Source organism: Cetorhinus maximus, chromosome 8 (genome assembly GCF_964194155.1).
Source record: "Cetorhinus maximus chromosome 8, sCetMax3.hap1.1, whole genome shotgun sequence".
NCBI lineage: Eukaryota > Metazoa > Chordata > Chondrichthyes > Lamniformes > Cetorhinidae > Cetorhinus > Cetorhinus maximus.
In genome coordinates, this window is record NC_135886.1 from 20,504,191 (window position 1) to 20,528,783 (window position 24,593).

Consider the following 24,593-nt stretch of genomic DNA (forward strand, 5'->3'; position numbering starts at 1 on the left):
AAATATTGGGGAGACTGAAATTGTTGCCTCTGTCCCTGCCATAAACTCTGTTCCATTGCTGAAGATTCCATTCCCTTCCCTAGTTACTGTCTGAGGCTGAACCAGACTTTTTGCAACTCCTGCATCCTGTTTGATGCTAAGCTAGTCTTCTGAACCAAACTTCATCCCATCACCAAGACAGCCATGATGTTGTCCATCTGCCCACTTGCCTCAACTCATCTGCTATTGAAACTCTCCTGCATGTTTTTGTTACCCCCAGACTTGACTAGTGCAGCGCTCTCCTCCCCTTTATCTTCAGCTTATCCAAAGTATTGGTGTCTATATCATAACTTACAGCAAGCTCTGTTCACCCATCACCTCAGTGATCACTGACCCACATTAGCCCCTGGTCTAGCAATGCCTCCAATTTAACATTTTCATTTTTTGTGTTCAAATCCCTCATTTCTCCCTCTTGTTGTAACCCTTACAGGCCCAAAAGCCCTCTGAGAATTTTGAATTCCTCCAATTATAACCTCTTTTGCATCCCTAATTTTCTTCCGCACATCATTAGCATTCATGCCTTTTGATGCCTAGGCCATAACATCTGGAATTCTGTCCGTAAGCTTATCTGCCTCCCTACCTCCATTCTCTCCTTTAAGCAACTTCTTGAAAGCTACCTCTTTGACCAAGCTTTTGGCCATAATAATAATACAATAATATTTCCATATGGGGCTCCGTGTGCATAGAAAGACACAGTTCTGGTCACCTTAACCGCCATGGTCATTGCAGTGGAAGATATGATAGAGAACCATAGCTTCTGTCACTGCATTCTGCAGCTTTCTGGTGTATCCTCTTAAGAAGTGGTACTTCCTAAATTCACCCCTCCGATCCCCCCACCAACCTCCCTGCCCAAACTCCTGTTCCTTTTTTTATTTGTTCATTGCATGTGGGTATAGCTGGTTAGGCCAGCATTTATTGCCCATCCCTAGCTGCCCTTGAGAAGGTGGTGATGAGCTGCCTTCTTAAACAGCTGCAGTCCATGTGGTGTAGGTACACCCACAGTGCTGTTAGGGAGGGAGTTCCAGGATTTTGACCCAGCGACAGCGAAGGAATGGCGATGTCAGTTTCCAAGTCAGGATGGTGATTGGCTCAGAGGAGAACTTACAGGTGGTGGTGTTCCCATGTGTCTGCTGCCCTTGTCCATTTAGATGGCAGCGGCTGTGGGTTTGGAAGTTGCGGTCTAAGGAGCTTTGGTGAATTCCTGCACTGCATCTTGTAGATGGTACACACTGCTGCTACTGTGCGTCAGTAGTGGAGGGAGTGAATGTGTGTGGGTGGGGTGCCAATCAAGTGGGCTGCTTTGTCCTGGATGGTGTCAAGCTTCTTGTTGGAGCTACACTCATCCAGGCAAGTAGAGAGTATTCTGTCACTCCTGACTTGTGCCTTGTAGATGGTGGCAGGCATTGGGCAGTCGGGAGGTGAGTTACTTGCCACATGATTTCTAGCCTCTGACCTGCTCTTGTAGCCACAGTATTTATATGGCTAGTCCAGTTCAGTTTCTGGTCAATGGTAACCCCCAGGATGTTGATAGTGGGGGATTCAGTGATGGTAATGCCATTGAACATCAAGGAGCGATGGTTAGATTCTCTCTTGTTGCAGATGATCATTGCCTGGCACTTGTATGGCACAAATGTTACTAGCCACTTGTCAGCCCAAGCCTGGATATTTTCCAGGTCTTGCTGCATTTGGATATGGACTGCTTCATTATCTGAGGATTCACAAATGGTGCCAAACAATGTGCAATCATCAGCAAACATCCCCGCTTCTGACCTTATGATGGAAGGAAGGTTCCCACAGTCATTAAGAAGTGGCCAGTTTTGTTCCCACCTTTCAGTGGAACAAACACCTATCTGTGCTAACAGAATGGCAAAAATGCCAAAAAGCACAATTTCTGCAGGAAATGTTCTCACAGAAGTTCCTTCAATTCAATGTTCAAGCAACAATCTGACTATTTTCAGGGAGCACCCTTTCAATATAGTTGGAAATTTTCCTTTCTAATAGGCACTGCCCAGTTAGTTGGAGCAGGGGTGGTTTGGAGGGTACTACACTGAGGGCTCATCACACCAAAGTTGACAGAAATGGGACCGGCTGCATATTAATGTCACAAAGCTTCAATTTTGATACTTTAGTGAGCCTCCACCCTGTTTCAGCAGGAGCTCTGGCTGTCAACATCTAGGCCCTGCTCAAATTGGCGATGGCCAGACTGTCAACAGGAGCTGGACAGTTAATTATGCAACCCCACTTTCATTGCCATACCCTCTCTTTCTCATCTAAAAGCAAGGATGAAACTCGGCCCCAATTTTAGGATGAAACCATTCCTATTGTGCCCTCTGTCCTTCCATTCTGTTAAACGTCAGCTGTTTTCACTTTCATTTTTACCTAACATTTCAGGTTGCCTCATTTCTCTATTCCCCTCATTATTTTTTTCTTTCTCTATCTCTCTCTCGTTCTCTCTTTCTCTTTTACTTTTTTTCAGAAATTAGATCAGCAGACCAAGGGCTGGATTTTACTACCCCTTTGGGGACTGGCCAGAAGGGCCTGTAAGATAGCAGGATAAGGCAGCGGGTGGGAGAGCCTGTCATCTTGCTTCTACCACAGCAAGAATCCAATTGAGCACTTAAGTGGCCAAATAAGGACCCCTTCATGCCTTTGCTGGCGTTTCACCAGTGGTGGGGAGGAGGTGCCTGCTGAAGCATGAGAGGACTGCCAGATATACTCTGGCGGCCCTGCGGCAGGCTTGGGGCGGAGTGGGGGGGTGGTGGTTGCCCCTCTTTCTCAGCCACTTTTTGACCCATGGTGGGACCGCCAGCAGTGGCCACCATTTCCAGTGGCTCTGCTGATGCTGCTGAGTTGCCGGCCCTCTGATTGGCCACCAGCTCTCGTGGATGGGCAACTGTCCTTAGTAGGGACGGCTGTCCTGGGTCTCACTGGCCGCTGAAGCAAGTCCACCCTCAGGTGCGGTGGCAGGACCACTGCTACCAGCACTAAATTCAGGCCCGGGTCTTTGCTTTGGGTATTGGTGTGAGGGGAGGAAAGAAAGCAGAGAGAATGCCTGTGGCTTACTCTGTGCTGCCATCTATTGGTTCACCCATGTGTTGTCACTGAGCTGACTGAGTTTTTATTCCCCGAATTGACAGTCTGTTGAGGACATTAACCGAATTTCATTTTTCCCAGCCATCAGATGCAAGAATCTTCCAAATATAGGTAATGGGAGAGCCCCAAGACTACCCAATGGAGTTTACTGGAAATATGGAATGGTAGCAAGATATTCATGCATTTATGGCTACTCGTTGATTGGTGCAGACAAACTTGTTTGTACAGAGACTGGGATGTGGGACAAGGACCCACCAACATGTAGAGGTACAGTTAATTAATATGTTGTGTTTGAGGTATGAATGCTGTTCTCAGACAACACAGACACTCATTCAATCATATGTAAACGTTTACAATATCGCACAAATTGAAGGAGCGGGTTTCTGCAAAAATTAAAGTGAAGAGATTTTACCAACAGTAAATTGGTTTGAAACTAAAATGCTTCGAAAGTCCAGTTTCCATTTAATCAAATAAGTTTGTAGAACGAAGGATCTTAACTTAAATTTGGTAACGTTTCTGATTCTGTAGGTCTCCCACCAACGATCTGTTTGGTTATTAAAATTAACTTTCAATTTCAAACAGGATCCTGTTGCAGAAGCAGAACTATCATGTTTCCTCTTATCTGATTGTAATATTCAAACAAGTTTTAAATTAGGTCATAGGTGTTGTGGAACAATTCGTCCAAAGATACAATGGTACAATAAACCCTTGGACTGTGCTGAAAGAACAAAAGGAGACTGAATGCTTGTGATACATGGATTAACCATCTAAATAGGCCAACAATTTGATATCTCATCCATAAGGATGCATGTCTTATAAAACAGCATTCCCAGCAATGTTTTTTGCTCTTTGTTATTTTTTAGTTCCACCCATTCTGATTGTATATCCCGATTTCTTGGATTAAAACCCTTTCTTATTGCTGTCTTTATTCCTTTATTTCATCCTTTATTATCAGGGCTGCCCTCTTTGCAATTTGGCCTATCTTTTCTAAATGTCAAATGCACTGGAATATTTAGTTCCCAACTTTGGTCACCCTCTCCAGCAGATTTAGCTGTGGCTCTTTAACTGAGCTGTGGCATTAGTATCCTGCTTCTGGATTCCTCGACCAAGCAGAGAGGGTGGGTGGGATCATACACTGGATCTGTCAAAGGAAGATGTCCTAATTAAAGGGGCCCTGGCAGGTGATGGAAAGGCTCAAATGCACGGGATTTTTGAGGCTTCAGCAAACGCAGGAATGGGGAGGAAACCTGGGAATGCTGTCCCCAGGTCTCTCACTGGAGGTCCAGCTGCAGGATCTGAGGGACTGTGCAGTGAGTTGATGTTTGCCAAGGATGAGAGGAAGAGGACAGCCCCTCTAACCAATCAGGCATGCGTGGAAGAGGTCAAAGAAGTCTGTAGCAGGAGTGTGGACCCTCCAACCTGGAAACTGCACCAAGAGCAACCAGGATCTCAGAAGGGCAAGACAGATGAGTGGCATAACACCTTCAGATGCCAGTTCCCACATATTGACTTGCCCAATGTTCTCCTACACAGCACTTGGCAGAATCACATAGTTCGTAGCTACACTCATTCCTCTTTATCCAGGCACCTCACATCCCTATCTGAACAACCAACACTCATACTTGCCCTCATCTTATTGTTCCCTCACACCATGCCTCACAGTCACCTTCCACAAATATTTTCCTTTCCTCCTATCCATGTAACCCATTTCTAACATTCACAACTCTCTGATTTATCTCCTTGCAGAACACATCATCAGGGGGTGGGGGTTGGGGGAGTGGTGAGTACTGGCGAGGGATGCTGGTGGGGGTGGGGTGGCCCTCCAGTGACAAGCATCTTGACAGCTGATGGCAATGCATGCCCACCTAGTCCACTGGGAAGGAGGTCTTGTCCCAGGAGGTTGCAGATGTCAATAACTTGTCTTGAAAGCCTTGATCCTTCTGAGGCACTGGTGCTAAAACATGTTGAGAGAGCTGATCCTCTGCCTGTAGACCTTGTGGTGGTTGTGGGGGGGGCCTCATTTCCTTCCAGCTGGTTCACTCTGTCCATCCTGTTTGCCCTGTGGAACAGCATGTGACTAAATGGAAGGCAGTACTCCTCTGGTGCTAGTGTTGCTCCTGCTGATGCTACTACTCTTGGTGTTGGCTGTTGTTGGTCCACTTACACCTGATCAGAGATGCAAGGTTAAGCTGCTCCCATGCCGCGGTGAAAGCTGGCAATAAGGAAATGCAGCAGAAGGTGAGTGAAGTGCAAGACACAAATGACTTTTAGGAAGTTGGCAGTCACCTGTCAAGCAATGAGGTCAGAGTCCAAAAAGAAGAGCTGTGAGCAGCAGCCTCTCACCTGGTCATGGCTGGAGCTAGTCAGGTTCACTGTTCAAAGGCTTCCCAGCTTGTCACATTTCCTAAAAAGCACTCCCCACTCTGCACTAGACTGGTTGATCCTTGGAAGTTGCTGACAACTCAGGAGATTGGTCCACTAACTGTGAGAACTAGATTGCTTGGTTAAAACTGTGCTTAATTACCTATTAGAATACTTAAATGACTTAACTGACAGTACGGACATTCCCCACTCACCTGCAAACCCACTCCCATGAAACCCAGAAATGGGCGGGCGGTTGAAGGAACACAAGAACATAAGAAATAGGAGCAGGAGTAGACCATATGGCCTGTCGAGCCTGCTCCACCATTCAATACGATCATGGCTGATCTTGGGCTTCAACTCCATTTTCCCAACCACTCCACATATCCTTTAATTCCCTGAGAGACCAAAAATCTGTCTATCTTAGCCTTTGAATGTATTCAATGATGGAGCATCCACAACCCTCTGGGGTAGAGAATTCCAAAGATTCACAATCCTTTGGGACAAGTAATTTCTCCTCATCTCCTCGATGATTGGGTCCTTATCCTGAGACTGTGCCCCCATGTTTTAGATTCCCCAACCAGTGGAAAGAATCTCTCAGCGTCTACCCTATCAAGCTCCTTCAGAATTTTGTAGGTTTCAATGATATCACCTCTCATTCTTTTAAGCTCCAGAGAACATAAACCCAATTTACTTAGCCTCTCATCATAGTACAACCCCTTCCTCCCAGGGTCCAATTTAGTGAACCTTCGCTGTACCATCTCCTTTCTTTAAATGTGCAGACCAAAACTGTATTCCAGATGTGGTCTTACCAAAATCTTGTACAATTGTAGCAAGACTTCTTTATTCTTGTACTCCAATCCCCTCACAATAAAGACCAACATGCCATTTGCTTGCCTAATTGCTTACTGCACCTGCATGTTAACTTTCTGCGTTCCTTGTACAAGCACATCCAAGTATCTTTGAACATTAACACTTACAAGTTTCATACCTTGTTAAAAATATTCTGCTTTTCTATTCTTACGACCAAAGTGAATAACTTCACATTTCCCTACATGAGGCTCGATCTGCCATCTTGTTGCCCGCAGACTTAACCTGTCTATATCTCTTTGCAGCCTCTCTGTGTCCTCCCCACAGCCGACCTTCCCACCTAGCGTGGTATCATCACCAAACTTTCATATATTACTCTCTGTCTCTTCATCTAAGTCATTAATATAGATTGTAAACAGCTGAGGCTCCAGCACCAATCCTTTTGGCACTAAACTGCCCACTGCCTGCCAACTTGAAAAAGCCCTGTTTATGCCCACTTGCTGCTTTCTATATATTAACCAATCCTCTATCTATGCTAAAACACTACCCCCCTCTTGCCTATTAACCTTTTCTGTGACACCTCACTGAATACCTTTTGGAAATACAGGTATATTACATCTACAGGTTCCTCTTTATATATTCTTCTAGTTACATCCTCAAAAAACTCCAATAAGTTTGTCAAACAGGATTTCATTTTCATAAAACCATGTTGACTTGTTCCTGACCTGACCCATTTTTCGGGGATTTAACTCCCTGCGCACACCCAAACTTGCCTCTCATTGTCTGTAAATTGGCTACTAGATCAAACCCATTTATGTTTTATCGTGCCAGTAATTGATCTGTCTGTGTATTTCCCACTATTTCTCTCTTAAGCTGAGATGAGAACAGACCTTTGTTGTTGTCGCGGAAAACGGAGTGAACACTCAGACCCAGGAGGTTTGTCTCGGAAGTCTTTATTGAATCATGATATCATGGAGAGCCCAGCAGCATACAATGGAGCTAGGCGGCACTCTGAGGAAGCATCAGAGTACACACATAGTTATAGTAAAAGCATGCGTAATTAATAACATTGAAATTTTATCTTTGACATGCATACAATTGTTCTGTCTTAGTTTATAATTACGCAAAAACCTTGAGTAGTTACACAAAACCTTGAGTAGCCCATCTGGCGACTAGTCATCTGGACAGACAACAGATAGCATGATTAGGCCCTGTCTCATGTGCTGATAACAGACATCCTAACTTTGTTTCAAGGACTCTTGGTAGTTTGATTATGATACTTGTTTTTCTTCCGTCACAATAGCTGACAGCGCAGGTTTGTCTGCTACTGGTGCAAGGAGACTTCGTTGTAGTATTCCACTATGGTTTAACCACTTAACCCTTTGTTATTCTGTAGATGTATTTTATTCTCCCACAGTTGTAAGTAATTGGAAAGGGCTGGAGGGAAGAAATAGAGATAAATACCCACTCTTGGGCAGTGTAGTGGTTTACAAGCATGCTATGAACGTTACCTTAATCAAGCCTTTAAATCCCTGAAACTGTTGGTTTGCCTGGCTTTTCAAGATTTTGCTGCCACTCTCACGCTGGCTCTCTAGCTTCCCATTCCTGAACACACCACTGCCGCCTCCCCCCACTTTGTTGGAGATTTAGCTTACTGCTAATTTTCATCAGCCCAAAGCTGACGGTATGACTCTGGATGCCTGTTTCTGGCAGGCAGCTGGGCTGCCAGAATGTCAATGGAAGCTCGGCATTTAAATTGGACCAAGCGTCCTCCTGGAGTACCCGGACAGACAGCTCAGACATCTCACCATCTGTATGCCCGGAAGTTAAAATTCCTCTTCTAACTTTTTTATATATAGCCTAAAACTGAAGCCTTTTAATTCTAGGGCATTGGGGTGAATTTTGTATTTGCATTGCTAAAGTGTTGAAAATATGCTGCGGAGTTCAGAATGCCGGACAGATTAACCGCATGGTGGGTTTTCATGTTAATATTAAATTCTGTGAATTATATTTAAAAACAATTGTAATCCTGGTGCTTTGAAAAAGCTTTTACCTATTTTCTTTTCCTCACTGTAGCAGCGAACTGTGGTAATCCAAGGAAGATCCTGAATGGATATTACAATACATCAGGGACTACTATTGGAAGCAAAGCTGTGTTTTCGTGCCACAAAGGGTGAGTATTCGATCCAAAAATTCCTGAATGAGGCTCAGTTGATTTCAGTGATTTTTATTTCTAACATACTTGAGGAAATGGTTGTCACAGTATCTCCAAGGCAATGGAATGAGGGCCTGAATTTTGCACTCGTCGGGCACGCACGATTGGCGGGCCCGGGAGCAGATGGGAACCCCCTGACTGCAATTTCACGCTGACTGGTCAATTAAGGGCCTGCAAGTGTGAAGTGCGCCCTGAGAAAGGCTCAGCACTGCCGGCAGAGGCGGGGAGAGGGTGGGCGCTGACGTCACCGCAGGTGCTGGTGAATGCTTCCACCGAGCTCCCTGAAGGCAGACAGATGCCTCAGGGGGACTGCAGACCTCCCAATAATAAAAGAAAGCACAAAAATGCTGCAAAAAGAAATGCCCATGCACCACAATCAAGCTCCTGAAAGCATGCCTCATAAAATGCTGTCCACAGATACTTCTTTTTACTTTATGTCCTAACAGAGATTTCATCCCGCCCTTGGATGAGGTTTCATCAAAAATGCAAAGGCCGCCTGGCCCGCCAACAACCATAAGGTTGGACGGGCCACGAAAAATTGCTTACAATTGCGCTGTGAATGAGCTTAATCGCCCTCTTAATTGTCAGTGGGCACTCTTCCAACTGCCACGCACGCCCACCGAGCGAAATATCGTGCAAGAGTTCGATAAATGTCGGGATGCTCAGCGACGTCATCTCTCGTGATTTTATGCCCGTTCAGGTCTGGTGTGCACCCACCCGCAGACTGTAAAATTCTGCCCAAGGTTTCCAACTTAGTGCTGAATAGGATTTTATTTCCAACAATAATTTTGTTTTCTCCTGTTAATGCTAAATAAGGGGTGGTATCTGCTGTGAGCTTTCATAGAAACATAGAAACAGGAGTAGATCATTTAGCTCCTTGAGCTTGTTCCACCATTTAATGAGATCATGGCTGATCAGCAACCTAACTCCATATATCCACCTTTAGCCCATATCTTTTAATACCTTCACATCCTGACAGCTGGGTTGATAGTATCTAAATTCCATTGATTTTGGTTCCTTGAAAACAGTTACAATGAGGAAACTAAGAAGAAACACTTACCACCTTCCTATATCCATGACCTGGGCTTGTCATCCAGGTGCTTGTCCATTATGCAAAATGCTCTACTGATACTTTGATTGAGCTCTCTGAACCAAATTGCTTCAATATTCTTTCTATGACCAGCTAACAAGCATTTCACAATGTATAACTCATGGGATTTGACCAGTACCTAGTTCAATCATGGTAGAGCCTGTTTTGATTTGTACTCTGCCGCTCTACTAATCAATCCAGTACCTATTTGCCTTATTTACTGTACCAAAGCAAAGTTTTGATTATTTCATTGATTGATCAGCTGAGACTACTGTTCCACTATTTCATTGAACTGCCTAATAGACGCTGTTGCTTTGGTTTTACTGCAGTTAATTATTTTTGTTTCTTCAGGTACAAGGTTGTTGGTAGAAGCTTTCAGTTTTGTACAACTAGTGGCTGGAATGGCCGAGTCCCAACATGTGAAAGTAAGCTCAGGTTCCATATTTCTTAAACTGCCAGACTTCATTTTCTGTGGTAAATGATTGAGCCACTTTAAAGGGATTTATATATCAGGAACATTGGCTTCATTGGCTGAATTTTCCTGGCTAAAGTACTGACATTTTGGTGTGGCAGGAACTAAAACGTACCAAGATTCTGAGAGAAAGGTGCAATTCAACTTTAAGTAGCTGTTAGGAACGTGCCTTTGATATTAAGGACCCAGCTGAGCGGAATAGATGTATCTCCTGTTTTATAGATATTGTCAGCTCTTCTGGCAGGATAGTAACCAGAATGATAAGATTCTCCTACCAACATTTCATCACCCATATCAGGAGGAATTTCATATAACAAGAATTAATTTGAAGTTTCTCATCAGTAAGCTTCCCTCATACTTAATGGTGCTTTTATATCACTGTAGTGTCTGTCGCCCCCCTTTATTGAGGTTGGTGAGGCATTTACTTTGCTCAATTGGGTTCAATTGTTACATTTGGTCATGTGTCACATTGCTGATTTTGGGGTCGTGAAGGTGGCAGCTTCAGCTACCTCTATCTACTGTGACTCAAAATGGCCTATTTACCTACGTACCAAAGAGTCCTGCACCTCTTACTCTTAAAGTTTCGATTAATCCATAGCTATTTCACTGAAATTAAAAATATCCTTCCTTATGTTTTCGTGGTTCCTCACTAGTTATGTAATGCCCCCCCCGCCCCTTTAAGCTTGGATCCTGACCACCAGAGTTCTTCCAGGAAATATGCTGGAGTCAGCACAAGGTCAACCAACAAGTGAAAGTGCCTGTGCATTGCACTTATGCAGATGTGAACATGTATCAGGAAGTTCATTCTCCATGTTTTAATGTTGCCTGTTATTAAACTCTTTCCCCTCCTCTTTCTCAGTTCCCTCTCTCACATTCTCCATCCCCCTTTCCACCCACCTCATTTACTCTATTTCCATCGTCCCTTGTTCCTTCCTTTGTATCTCCCTTCTCTTGTCCCCTACGTCCTATTATCCCCTGGTTTTGAACCCTGCTTGACGTGATTACTGTGCTCAATCCTGACTTCTATGTGCAGTGCTTAGCAAACTTTCTCAACTTATTTGAGCTTACAGAAAGAGGAAGCATGGCCTACGACACAAATAATAAAACTAATGTCCAATAGGCAGCCAGGACCAATCATGGAACTGGATTAAAGTTAGATTTAAATGAAGATCAAGTACCTGGGCATGATGGAATTTCAGACAGCTGGTCTTTTCTTCGTTTTGACATATTTTTCTTATGGAGTTCAGAACACAGCCCAAATACCTGCATACTAAAGACACACATAGTCCTATTGCCTGCATAATGAACCAGCACAAAGGCCAGTGTTATACAATAAATATGTATAGCTGAACCACATACCAAATAACAAAAACACAGTCCAAACATCTATATACTGAACAATTGCACAGTGTGACAATAGAGACACCGAACAAACACAGAACTTGATTAGGTAGTCTGAAATAAAAAAACATAAAATGCTGGAAACAGCAGGTCAGGAAGTATCTGTGGAGAGAGAGGCAGAGTTAATGGGAAGAACCGTCCCAGATTTGCATGAAGTGCCGTAGCAGGCGGGAAAAAGAACATTTTACCCACCAGCCACAATGGCAGCTTTTCATGCTATATCATCCCATTCATGCCCAATTAATTATGCAGCCACAGGAAACATGCCATCTCACTGGCAGGCAGCCTCTGATTTGCCCGTGACATTGTTACTTTGGTGCTCCCTCACGCAGGGCGCCATATTTAAACTGCAGCAGCGCGCACACTTCTCAATGCTTGCAACCCAGATGGGCACTGGTGAAGACATGGCCCCAAAAGCCAAGAAGTGTGCAGCCCCCAATTCAGTAACGCATCCCTGGGGCGCCTTCTGGATACCGTGGAGGCCCGCAGCAATGTCCTCTACCCCCACTGTGGCCGCAGGAGGCTCATCAGTCTCACCACTCTGGTTTGGGAGGTGGTGGCAGAGGTGGTCAGTGCCAATGCTGCACACAAGAGATTGGCTATCCAGTGCAGAAAACAGATCAGTGATCTGATCCATGCCGCCAGGGTGAGGCAACCATATCATCACTCGAAACTCACACACTTACAAGGCCATCACATATTCACTGGTATCTCACTCACTGCCAGCTCAAGGGGCATCACCATTCATTCTCTCACACACACCCTCACATCATCATCTGGCCTCATCTCCTCTGGAGACTGCCTCCTCAGCCCTCACCATCTTGAGGCCACTTGCACAGATCAACATGTGCCCCAACACACACCCTGGGATACCTACCTTCCCCAGTACAGTCCTCACCCTTTCCTTACCCAAAGCCACTTCTCCCACTTCTCCAAGCTAGCGCTAGCCCTGCAGCTGTTGTGAACCCCCTTAAAAGTGCTGTGGTGCTGCCTGTGAAGTCTGGCGCTAATGACTGCGAGTGCTGCCCGAAGAAAAGGTGGGTAAACAAGCTTCGAAGTCCAGCGCGAAGTGCAGTTTGCCAGGTGCACATCACTTATATCCAGTTGTGAAACACGCCGACATGCCCGTATGATCCAGCGTGGGTGGATGATTCCCGCGAGCAGGCTTATAATGAGATGCTGAAGTATTGAAATTAGGTTCCCAACATGTAGTGGTGGGAAATGTGCTCCCCCCACCCCTTCCGTTGACGGGTGGAGCAGGCGACCACAAACTAGTTTCACAATGGTGTAAAATCAATTTTTGGCCTTCTCACTATATTGTCTGCTCATGCGCGCCACGACACCCAACGCCAATACGGGCGAACAATTCCAGCCAATATTTCAGGCTGATGGCCTTTAACCATGACCTGACCTGCTGAGTACAACCAGCATTTCCTGTTTTTATTTCAGATTCCCAGCGTCACAGCATTTTGCTTTTGTTTTAGATAGTCACTTGGCTAGCTACACACTGGGCAGGTATAGGCCATTACAGTGAACATCTGTGGTAAGAAAATTTTAGTGCCTTTATTTAAGTTTGAAATTACCAAGTATGTGAATAAATAAAAATATATTTAGAAATAGCCAGCACAGATTTCAAGAAGACTCAATTTTTCTTTATATTCTCCAATGTAAACACCTGCAGCAGATTCTGTCAATTGACCTTGTTCTTTCTCACATATTTCCATGATCACATTTTAGGATGGTAGCAAGACTCCAGAGTTAAAGGTGCAACTAAATTTCCTTCTTGTATGTGAACTATAATCCATTATCCTGTATAGGCTAATGCTTTTGTCTCTTGTCAGTTGTTAGATGCCATCTCCCTGAATTGCCAGCAAATGGTAAAATTGTGGCAGGATTTGGGCCTATGTACAAATATCGGGATACAATCACCTACAGTTGTAATGAAGGCTATGAAATGATTGGCAACCGTATTATTGAATGTACTGAAAATAAAGCATTCGTGCCATCACCACCTACTTGCAAACCATGTGAGTGATGATTTCTTAAATTAAGTGGGTTTACACTTTCTTAAATATATAAACATTTCCTGAAAGTTTATATAGATTTTTCCCAGTAGACTTTGGCATATTTCGTTCTTGTTCATCTTCACTCAATTGGAGTACTTTTCAATGACAATTGAGTGAGGGAAACAGGGAACTCATTGCTTTACTATTATGAACGCCAAATTACATCATGTTTTAACTCTGTGGTCAAACATACGGACACAAATTTGGAACACAGAGAGCATTAGTGAGTGGAAGATTCCTCGTGTTATTAACACAAAGTTCCTCTCAAAATGGAGTCTAGGAACACTTACTAAAACAGAGGACTAAGGCATCAGCAGAAATGCAGGTGAGTACAAAGGTGAGAAGGCATGCCTTCAAGCTGCAGATTCAGGAGCAGGAACTCCTGTTCCTGGATGTTTCTGGTGATATCTCTTATCTGCTTAGCATGATGTATTAGATATAATGCAGGTTATGAATTGGTTACCAAAACTGTTGGTCTATGTAGTGGGAATAATATATTTGTTGTACTATCACATTGAGGTGCTTCCTCACTGAGATGCTAGACCATGTTTGTACATAGCAAATACTACTAGATTTCCTGTGCTCAAAATAACAGGTGAAACACGGTTTTATAAAGATAAGAATGTTCTGCTATGTATGAGAGGGTGCACATAATCCACCCTATATTCATACCTTTCACTTATTTTTGTACATGAGTTAAGTTTTCAATCCAGATGAAAGTGAATTAGTTTCTTTTTTGAAAGTCAAAAATAAGGAAGTGGAGCACTAAATGCCCTGACAGAGTGAAATAGCAGAAAAATCCAGGGGTGCAGTGTTGGATCCTGGGTTAGTTGGGGCTTGGTTAATCCTTGGTTAGTTGGGGCTAAAGGATCCAGGTTGCACATTTGTTTTGGGGTGACCGAATTGATACAGAGACAGAGAACATCTGGAGGTGGTTGTTAGAATAAACACACGCTGCTTACTTACAAACTAAACTCAACAGCTACACTTGTGTGCTCACAACTTAAAACTCTGTCTTCACTCTTCAGTGCCTAACTCAAGACTCTCCCACAGAGAGGTAGCCTGCGTTACTCTGCTAATGGGTATTAAGATCATGTGACCTTACATTACAACACACAGATACATAGATTCCATTAATGATATTAGAACTGTGGAAGAACACAAAGGCATAGAAATTGGATCTTACCCAGAAATTGATTCGATCCCAAAGGCTGGCATGATTCGGGTGCATTGGCTGCTGCTGCGCCCAGAGAGCTCGATGGCAGGAAATTGGTCCACCAGTCTCGTTTTTACATTATCAATAGCCATTAATAAATGGACCAGGGTGTAAATTGGACCACTGACCCTAAGATACCCTGTTCCCACTAGGTGGGTTAGGTTAAAATCGGGGATATGGCAACTTACGGGAAGGATGGCTTCAATAAAAGATTACATTTATGAAGAAAAGCTTGAGAAGCTGTGTTTTTTGTTCCCTGGAATGGAGAAGTCAAAGTGGGAATCTCTAAATTTTCAGAGTCAATGGTTTTCATTGGAAAGCCCTATCCACCTCCCTTCTATTGTTCCATCTGGTGATAGAGCAGTCAGTCATCTCAGTTAATTCTCCTCCCTAGAATACTGCTCTTACGCCTTGCTACATTTCTGCTCACCTTTGAAATCCTCTTTGAATTGTGACCTATAAATTTGGCTGCACAGCACCCAATTTTCAGATATTAACGAGTCCACTAAGCCCCGAATATGGTGGACTCAAACTGCCATGTCTTTTCAAGCATGATTCAGTTATCTCACCTAACTCCTCCATTGTTGCTCAGTGCCTGTCCTGTGTTAGCTGAATTACCTTGGGACGTTTTATTGCATTAAGGTGTGATATAAGCAGAAGTTGTCACACAGAATTAAGCAGATTGAAGGTTAATATATTTTCTTAAGACACCTGAATCTAGAGGATTGGGAGCAATGTTTCCTTTGTGAGTAAATGAACTAAAATCACAAACCTATTTATAAATAACTGGTTCACTAATTTGTTACATGTGACCTGGAAAAGGAAATCATAGGGCAGAATCCCGGGAGTGGGAAACAAGACGGGCAGAGGGCACTTAATTGTGTGGGAGGCCAATAGCCAGCTTTCTGATGGTGGGATGAAACTACGGAATTAAGTTAGTGGCGGATTTATGGCAGATTGAGCTTCCCAACAGCAAACATCAGGATCGTCTTTTTTGTCTTGCAAACTCATTAAAAGGCAGCCTTGCCAGAATTATTAATTAGCAAATGAGAAACAGGTGCCTTCAGATTAATAACTGCTTAAATGTGGCATGCAGCAGGCGAGGTCATCTTCCTGGTGGATTTGGAGTGAGGAGGAGCTGTTTTTTCCTCTGTGTGGTGCTTTGATCAGCTACTGGAGAAAGGGCATTGATGATTGAGGTCAGGTGGCAGCAGTCAAAAGGCCATGACTGTCTAAGGGGAGGGAAGCGGCAGTAAAAAGAAGAATGGATGGAGCAAGGCTGATCGAGGGAGGGACGGATGGAGATGGCAGCAGCTCCAGGGATCCAGGTTGTACGTGAAGAAGAGGTGGTAGCAGCTTCAGGGATCTAGGTGGCAGGTGGAGAGGAGGCAGCAGCAGTTACAGTTCCCAATTCTCCTCTCAGATCGCGTGAATAATACTCCTGGTTTGCAGGGAGTGAATGCCTGTCCTGGTGCCCTTTAGAAATGGCGCCCAGACCTTCGACCCTGTGAGGTAACGCTGGGGATGTCAGCTTCCTGTCTGCCCACGCCACGTGATTTGCTGCGCTCCTGGTGCATGAATAACTAATTGGCTGTCTGCTGCGTGATTGCTCTTGGCCAACAGTCCCACCTATGAGCAGAAGTGTCACGCATTTCCAGTCCCACCGATGACAACCTCGCTGCTACCAGAAGTTTCTGCCCATAACGTGTGGGGTTTTTTTTTATTATCCTCTTCCTGCCTTCACTGACAATAAGTGATAATTTCCTTGGTAGGAAAAATAAGGAGGTGACATACACCTTAGAAAATGAGCGACAGAATGGCATGGAGGAAGAGGTATCTGAAGTTACAGTAATATTAATCACTCAAAATAGTGATGTAGATTAATAAGCCATTTGAAAAAAAGGAAACAAAGCACTAGGGATTCATTTCTAGATGGATCAAATTGAAAAGCAGAGACAATGGGCCTTAGCTTCCAACTATTGTCAGAAAGTTCTAGCCCTCTGGAATTAGAAGAAATAAATGCACACTTACCTGGTCTTGAAAATTATGCTGACCCTGGAGCTGCTTGGGGCCTGAGTCAAAAGGCTCCTCGTAGGCCCTTGGAAAGTGCGGCTCCATTGGACTAAAGGAGGCCATGCCCCCTTTTTTACAGCACCCGCTGCCGTAAAGCAGTTAAGTTTAAAGGGCTAGGGAAGTTGACAGGCCAGGGAGAAGTTAAGTGTCTAAGGTAAGTGCATAGGATTTGGGGAGTGGGAGGTTTCGGCCAGAGGTCAGGGGACGTGGGGGGCTGGTCAGAGGTCCAGTGGGTGGGGAGGTCATAAGTCCGTGGGGCATGAGGTTCGAGGTCCGGAGACGTTGAGGGGTTCCAAGGCCTGGGGGTGTCTGAGGTCCGGGGTGGGGGTGTCTGAGGACCGGGGGATAGGGGGTGTCGGAGGTGGGGGGTGTCAGAGATCGGGGTGGGGTAGAGAGTTGGGGGATCAAGGGGGGGGTGAGGGAGTTGGGGGGGGAGGTGGAGGGTGTCAGAGTTCAGGGGGTTAGTGGTGTTGGGGGTGGGAGGTGTCGGATGTCAGGGGGTGTCAGAGGCCGGGGGTGGGGGTAGTCCCATGGCGGGGGGTACCACGTGGGGATAGTCCTGTGGAGTTGGTCTGGGTCTTTACAATAGTTACTCAGAAGAGGTTTTAATTCTTCCAGCTTTTTCTGAGTAACTTTTGGTGTAACCCTGGCAGAACCATCCGAGGTTTGTGATTTAAACTGCATTTTCGGATGGTTCCCAGTGCATCGCAATTGTCCAGAGGAAGTGTGCACTTCTGGACAGTTGCCGTGGAAACCCTTACCTAGCAACTTCCCAGAGGATGTCCCAGCACATCTTTGGGGTACCTCCCAAATCTGACGCTGGACCTTGGTTAGACAACACAGTTCTGAACACAATATGAACAGTCCTGGTCTCCATGCTATATACAAGACATATTGAGGAATTGGAGAAGGTGCAAGAGAGATTTACTAAAATGATACAGAACTGAGAACTTATACTGATCAAGGAAAATTGAGTAGGCTGGGGTTCTTTTCTCCAAGAAAGAAGGGACTGAGGAGGTGACCTGATTGAGGCCTTCAACATTATGAAAGGTTTTGATGTGGTTGCTGTGGAGAAGATGTTTCCTCTTGGAGATGAGATCAGAACTGGGAGCCATAAATACAAAATAGTTACTAGTAATTCAAATAGGACATTCTTTTTCTTCACCCAGAGAGTGTTTAGAATATGGAACGTGCTACCACGAGGGGTAGTTGAGATGATGTATTTAAGGGGAAATGAGATAGACACATGACAGAGAAAGGAACAGAAGGATATACTAACATGATTTGATGAAGAAGGTTGTTTGTGTGGAGCATAAATACCCAAATTTTTTTTTATTCATTCATGGGATGTGGGCATCACTGGCTAGGTCAGCATTTATTGCCTACCCCTAATTGCCCTTGTTCAGAGGGCATTTTAAAAGTCAACCACATTGCTGTGAGTCTGAAGTCACATGTAGGACAGCAGATTTCCTTCTCTAAAGGTCATTAGTGAACCAGATGGGTTTTTACAACAATCAACAGTGGTTTCATGGTCATCATCAGACTTTTATTGAATTCAAATGTCACCACCTGCTGTAGTGGTATTCGAACCCAGGTCCTCAGAGCATTACCCTGGGTCTCTGGATTACCAGTCTAGTGACAATACCACTATGCCACCACCTTCCCAAATAGATCAACCCCCAAAGAGCTCAATTAAACTACATTGGCCCATTACGTGCTGTGATTTTTTGTAATTCTCCTCCCTTTTGTTTAGTATTTCAGATTTTACAATCTTGTGCTGTGCCCTAAGTGGCAAACAACTAATTTTCCAGCATTCATAGTTTATCCTGGCTTCCCTGTATTCATCTCTTTTTTTCTGTTTAACTGCTCATCCAAGAAAAAACATGCAACTGAACTGAAGCGATTGGGCCATTGCTAGTGTTATTGGAAAGGGGCAGAAAGGAAATAGCAGAGAGAAGAATATCCATGTCCTGCTCTGAATTGCATACATTGGTTCATCAGTGTGCCTTGCCATTGATTTGAATGAGATTAATCCCTGAAGCTTTTGATCTTCTGCCTGTTCAGATCTCCAACTGAATTTAATTTTTCCCTTACCATCACATGATAATCTGCTATCTATTTGTAATGGGACACCTCCAATACCCCACAATGGCTAGCACTAGGAATGATAACCAAATATTCTTATAATGGTGACTTTTCATTGATTGAAGAATCACGATTGTACAGAAATTGAAAAATGGGACAAGAGAAGAATCCATTGAGCTGCAAGGATCCCAGACTATAAAATGAGAATTACTTGTAGGTGCTTTTTTTTTAGCATTACGCCTCTAAATGGTACTATTTGTTAGACTGATCCAGAACACCACTACCTAGGGTTACCAACTACAGTTGGGTGTATCCTTGCAAGTTTCATTATATGACCTCCTGCCTCCAACTGCCTCTTTTTTCAATATTCAACATTTTTACAACAACTAAAGAAATGTGTTTGAAGAATATTAAAAAAAAACACAGTTTTTATTTTAATGCCTCTATACTTTATCTCCTGGGTTGTTTCCAGCCATGTCCTTTAATCCCTGGAAACTCCAGGACACTTCTGGAGGGCTGGCAACCCTACCTCTAACCCAGTGGCCAATAGGTAAAACTGTTTATGGGAATGAAGTCATACTGCAGGTGAGTTTGTTGAAAAATAAACACTTTCTTATTTTATAGTCAGTGTCTTTGTTAACTGTAAATTGATTTGGATCTCAGATTCTGAAATATAAAGACTCCCCCCACAACCCCCCCACCCCCTGTGCTGCAATCCTAATGCTTCCAGTTTCTACTTTATCCTGTGCAGAACAGAAGCAAACTTAATTTTAAATTGGAAAACTTCCTGGCAGTAATTACTACAAACTAAGCTGCCTATCGAAAGACTGACTGGATTGGATCTGCCATCCATTTTACAAGTCCCCACCAAACACAATTTCACATTCCATATGCAAAGCAAAAATGAGTGGGGTTAAAATTGGGTGGCTGATACGATGATAAATTTCCTGCCAGGCTAGGTTAGAAATACTTTACAAGCACCGGGGGTAACTGAAAAGTAACCACAATTTCAAGTATATTCCTATTTCTGTGTTCTCTTTCTGGAGCACAACGTGTTCCAGTTTTACATGGCACCTTAAAGTTAGAGGTGTTCTACATCACCACATAACAAGAGCATAATATACTCTTGGATTTAATAATTTTAGTTCCCAATCAAGGCAGTGATTACCAAGTCAGACTTGAAGGTGGTGACATTCCCACAGCATTGTTGCTCTTGTCCTTCTTGATATAGAGGTTGCATGGGAAGGCAGTGCTGTTTAGTCTTGGTGAGTTGCTGCAGTGAAACCGGTAGATTGTATATACCTTGGTAACAACGCTGATGGAGGAGTGAATATTGAGTTCATTGGCAAGGGTATCAATCACTTCTTGGATATTGTTGAGTTTCTTGAATTTTTTTGTGGCTGCACCCATCCAGACAAATGGTGACTATTTCATTAAAGTGCTGACTTGAGCCTTGTAGATAGTGGAAAGATGTCAAGTGTCAATGTAGAATAAGGGTCTGGCACAAATGGGGTTAAATTGGGACTGAGTACAGTGCCGCCCACACAGCAATGTAAAGGAACACATGACCCTTACCTAAGGGTCAGTCTAGCATTGGACAGAGCCATGTGTAGAAGCAAGCATCGAGACAGCTCCTAGCTTGTACCCTTTACCGTGTGTATGTACATGGCTCTTGTAGTTAATAAATATACAGTTAACCTATATAAGACTATGAAGGCTTTATTAAGACTTACCAAATGGTATCCAACACCCTATAACCATCAGGAAGTGGTGCTAAAGAATTCCTAATTTCTGTCCTGCTCTTTCAGCCACAGTGGTGTTTAGCTGGTCTCATACCTGGCCTTACAACAGAGAGAAGGCCTTTCATAAAGTAGCTGAAGATAGTTGGATTGAGGATGTTTCCTTGAGTAATTCCTGCAGTGATGTCCTGAGGTTTAATGACTGACCTGCAATAGCCATGTCCATCTTCATTTACAGCAGATATAACTCCAGGGACGGAATCTTCTGGTCGGTGTGCGGCATGCAATGTCCCAATGTCACCGCGTGTCATTCCGACCTTCAGTTCAGCGGGCACGCACCGGAGTCGGCTGCGTGCCTGTAGAACTGTCCAAGGCCTGTTAAGGCCATTAATAATCTAATTGAAGTAGTTGTCAGGGCTGTCAGTCCAACCTTAAAGTTGGCGGGCGGGCGGGCAGGCGAAGAGCCCAGGCGGCCTTCGCATTTTTCATGGAACATCATCCACAGGTTTCATGAAGTTCTTATAACTTTAATATAAATTTTTATTAAAATTCATTGACATGTCCCAGCTCAAGTGACACTGTCACACGAGGGGACATGTCTGAATAATTTTTAAAATCCCTTTTTTCAAGTTTTCATAACGAAATTAAAGTCTCCCTGAGGCAGCTCTATGCCTCAGGGAGATTGCGGCGCTTTTCTGCGCACATGCGCTCGACGCTCTTTTGCGCACATGCGCTCGGCGCTTTTTTCTGCGCACATGCGCGAAAGAGCGCAGGCCCCGACTTTCACTCCTTCCCCCATCCTGCACAGGTAGTGCTGAACGCTTCCGCGTGCGCGTCACGCTGGCCCGCCCACGTAAAATGGCGGCGCGCAGCCTATCGCGGGCAGCAATCAGCTGCGCGCCCGCCCGCCCAACGGGGAGAAAATTCTACCCCCAGCTATTGAGAGAGTTTTAGTCTGACCCCTTCCCCCATTTGCAGGAATGTTTTTGCTTTGTTCGTCTGTAATCTGCACATAGCTACTAATTCATGTTGCTAGAACAATTATATAGAGCAGATTACCAATAAAATAGAAACATTTTATTTTCATGTCTTCAATTATTGTAGAATTATGCTGCATGATTTTGTTGATTTAACTTCTGAAGTTAATTTTCCAAAAACTGATGATACTTTAAAAATTCTCATTCAGCTTGAACTATCTGGTTATTATAGTGCGATAAGTATTATTCTGGAAGATTTTATCATTGCTGTAGAAGATTTTTTTTCATCACTTGATGTGTTTCTTATATAATGGAGTTCAGGACTTATTTTTAGAAACATAGAAAACAGAAACAGGAATAGGTCATTCATCCCTTCGAGCCTGCTCCACCATTCAATATAATCATGGCTGATCCTCCATCTCGATGCCGTGCTCCCACTCTCTCCCTATACCCCTTGACGCCTTTAGGGTCTAGAAATCTATCCATTTCCTTCTTAAATATATTCAGTGACTTGGCCTCCACAGCATTTTGTGGTAGAGAATTCCACAGGTTCACCACCCTCTGAGTGAAGAAGTTTCTCTTCATTTCAGTCCTCAATGGCCTACCCCGTATCCTGAGATTGTGATCCCTTGTTCTAGGCCCCCCCAGCCAGAGAAAACATCATCCCATTGAGTTTACATTCTCACCCGCTTCCCCCCCACGTATAGCTCTATGGGAAATGTATCTTTTATTGATTCCTTAACAAATGTAAAATTATTTGATTTAAGATGAGAACAGTTGTAGTGGATCAGATAGACTTTCATTCAGTGTCATCAATACAGTTAGTTGAGTAGTGAAGACTAAAGCTTTACTCTCTTGTCAGTTACTGGTTGCCAACGTCCTGATCAGCTTGCAAATGGTCACATAGTCACAGGATTTGGACCTTCGTACAAACATCGGGAGACAATCACCTACAGCTGCAATGAAGGTTATGAAATGTATGGCAGCGATGTCATTGAATGCAGTGAGAATAACATATTTGTGCCACCACCACCCACCTGTAGAACATGTAAGTAATCAACTCTTAAACTTGAACATGGAATCAAAAGACATTGGGCAAACTTTTAGCAAATCTGTTGAAACTATATAAATATCTGAACGTTGTGATGGAATTTTCCCTGTTGGCATTAGCCCTTTGCTGTTCTTAAAAGATTGGAATTCTTTTCAATGACCCAACGAGCAGAGGAAACTAATGATTTAGTACCATACGCTGTTCGTTTTACCATGTAATAATGTTGTGATCACAAACACATAAAAATTGTTGAATTTCCTCCTGGAGTGGAATCCCAGCAGCTGACAGGCTTTACAATGTGACTCTATGCCCTGTAGTCCTGGCAGGATGTCTGATCCATTTTGAAGGTCAGGCCTCATTTGCACAGGACATTGGATAATAGCTGGAATTCAAGACAACTGGTTCCAGACTGCCGCAATATCACATGGTCCAGTTGGCCTCCAAGCTGAAGAAGATTGGTCTCTTGGGTCGAGGGAATGTTTTGGCAATGTTGTTTGTTGGGTGGTGGTGGTGGGGGGAGGCAGAACATCAGCAGCCCCAGCTGGATTTGTGGAACCGATCCTGCTCCTCAGTCCAACAAGACGAAAGAGTAACCTCCCCTCAGTATCCTCACCGGCCAGACCACCAATTGATACTTGTCAGAGCAAGCAAAACCCACACCCACCCACTACCATTACCACTATCTTTATCTTCAGCCAGAGACGCCTCATGAGCTGAATTTTACGGAGGTGGTGAGTGAGTGGGCTGAGGGGAATGGGAGGCCGATTTTTGGAGGCCAGGTAGGGAGGCACAAAGTGGAATACGATCTTGAGGAGGTTTCCCCTGATGCACACAGTCACCCTCCAAAGAATTTACCCCCTTCTAGCTCTTTCACAACTTTGTGAATAAATAGCCTTCCCACTCTTGCCCGCTTTCCACTGCCCAGCTTCTTATGGCATTGGAGATGGATTGAGATCCTTAAGTAGCCATTAATTGACCTCAATAGGCCTAAGGGCTGGTGAGTGAGTGGGCATCTTACTTATCCCCCGTATTACTGGGATTGGGTCGGGGTGGGCAAGAAGACAGTAGGCTACCCACCAGACGTATTTTACACGACTCCCTGCCGCCCCGTGCAAAACACACTTGATGAGGGGGGGACGTAAAATCCAGGCCCATGTTCCTGCCTTTGGTGTATATTTTGTTTCTTAAACTTAATAGATGGAAAATCATGGGCACAGTTTTCTAATTTGTACCCTATCGTCTGCACAAAGTGGAAAGTTCGGTGCACTGTTAGTTAGTTTGCCAGCTTGTCCAGTTTTTCATAAACATAAATTTCCATAAACAAACAAAATTCATCTCATAAAATGTGAACAGAGGAGCAATAAACATCTATCAGTAATACTGGCAAATGTAATTGCAATATTCAGTATATCCTTGTCCACTGAGCCTGGTTAAGCCTTCTGAGGTTGAGATCTGTATGAAATACTGTACACAATCAACCCCATATTCAAGCTTCACACTTGATTACATTTTTGCACAAATATCTTGGACTTAGCCAGTTATAATGGTGTTGTTTTATATTGAAATATTCCTGTGGCAAGCTTTCATAGTTGGAAAATGGGTCACCAACTGAAGACTTAATTTCCCGGACCTCATTTTATGTGAGTCCTGAGGTTATTTACAGTTGTCATAACAGGCTACGTGCTGAAAGACAGACGTTCAAAATCTGTTACCTGCGTGGTTGATTCATTGCAGGCCATTTATGAGTGTAAGTGATAACTTGATTTTCCTTACTAATTCTTTCACTTTGTGCACCCTCTCCTAAAGGAAGTGCCTTGCACTGGAGTACAAATCTGCCAGTGAAAGAATCTCCAATATCTCACTCAGGCGGATGTTCTTAGAGTTTGTACGAGTGAATGTTAGCAT

General features: G+C 44.0%; 1 protein-coding gene across 1 annotated transcript in view; it reads left to right on the plus strand.

Moving 5' to 3' along the window:
- LOC144684072 (C4b-binding protein alpha chain-like) overlaps window positions 1–24,593 on the plus strand; it is a 90,614-nt gene that overhangs the window by 59,350 nt on the left and 6,671 nt on the right. Inside the window, exons 10-13 of the mRNA XM_078547787.1 lie at window positions 8,380–8,476; window positions 9,960–10,033; window positions 13,323–13,508; window positions 22,500–22,685. Of these exons, the coding sequence (XP_078403913.1) occupies window positions 8,380–8,476; window positions 9,960–10,033; window positions 13,323–13,508; window positions 22,500–22,685 (543 nt within the window). The remainder of the gene's footprint in view (window positions 1–8,379; window positions 8,477–9,959; window positions 10,034–13,322; window positions 13,509–22,499; window positions 22,686–24,593) is intronic.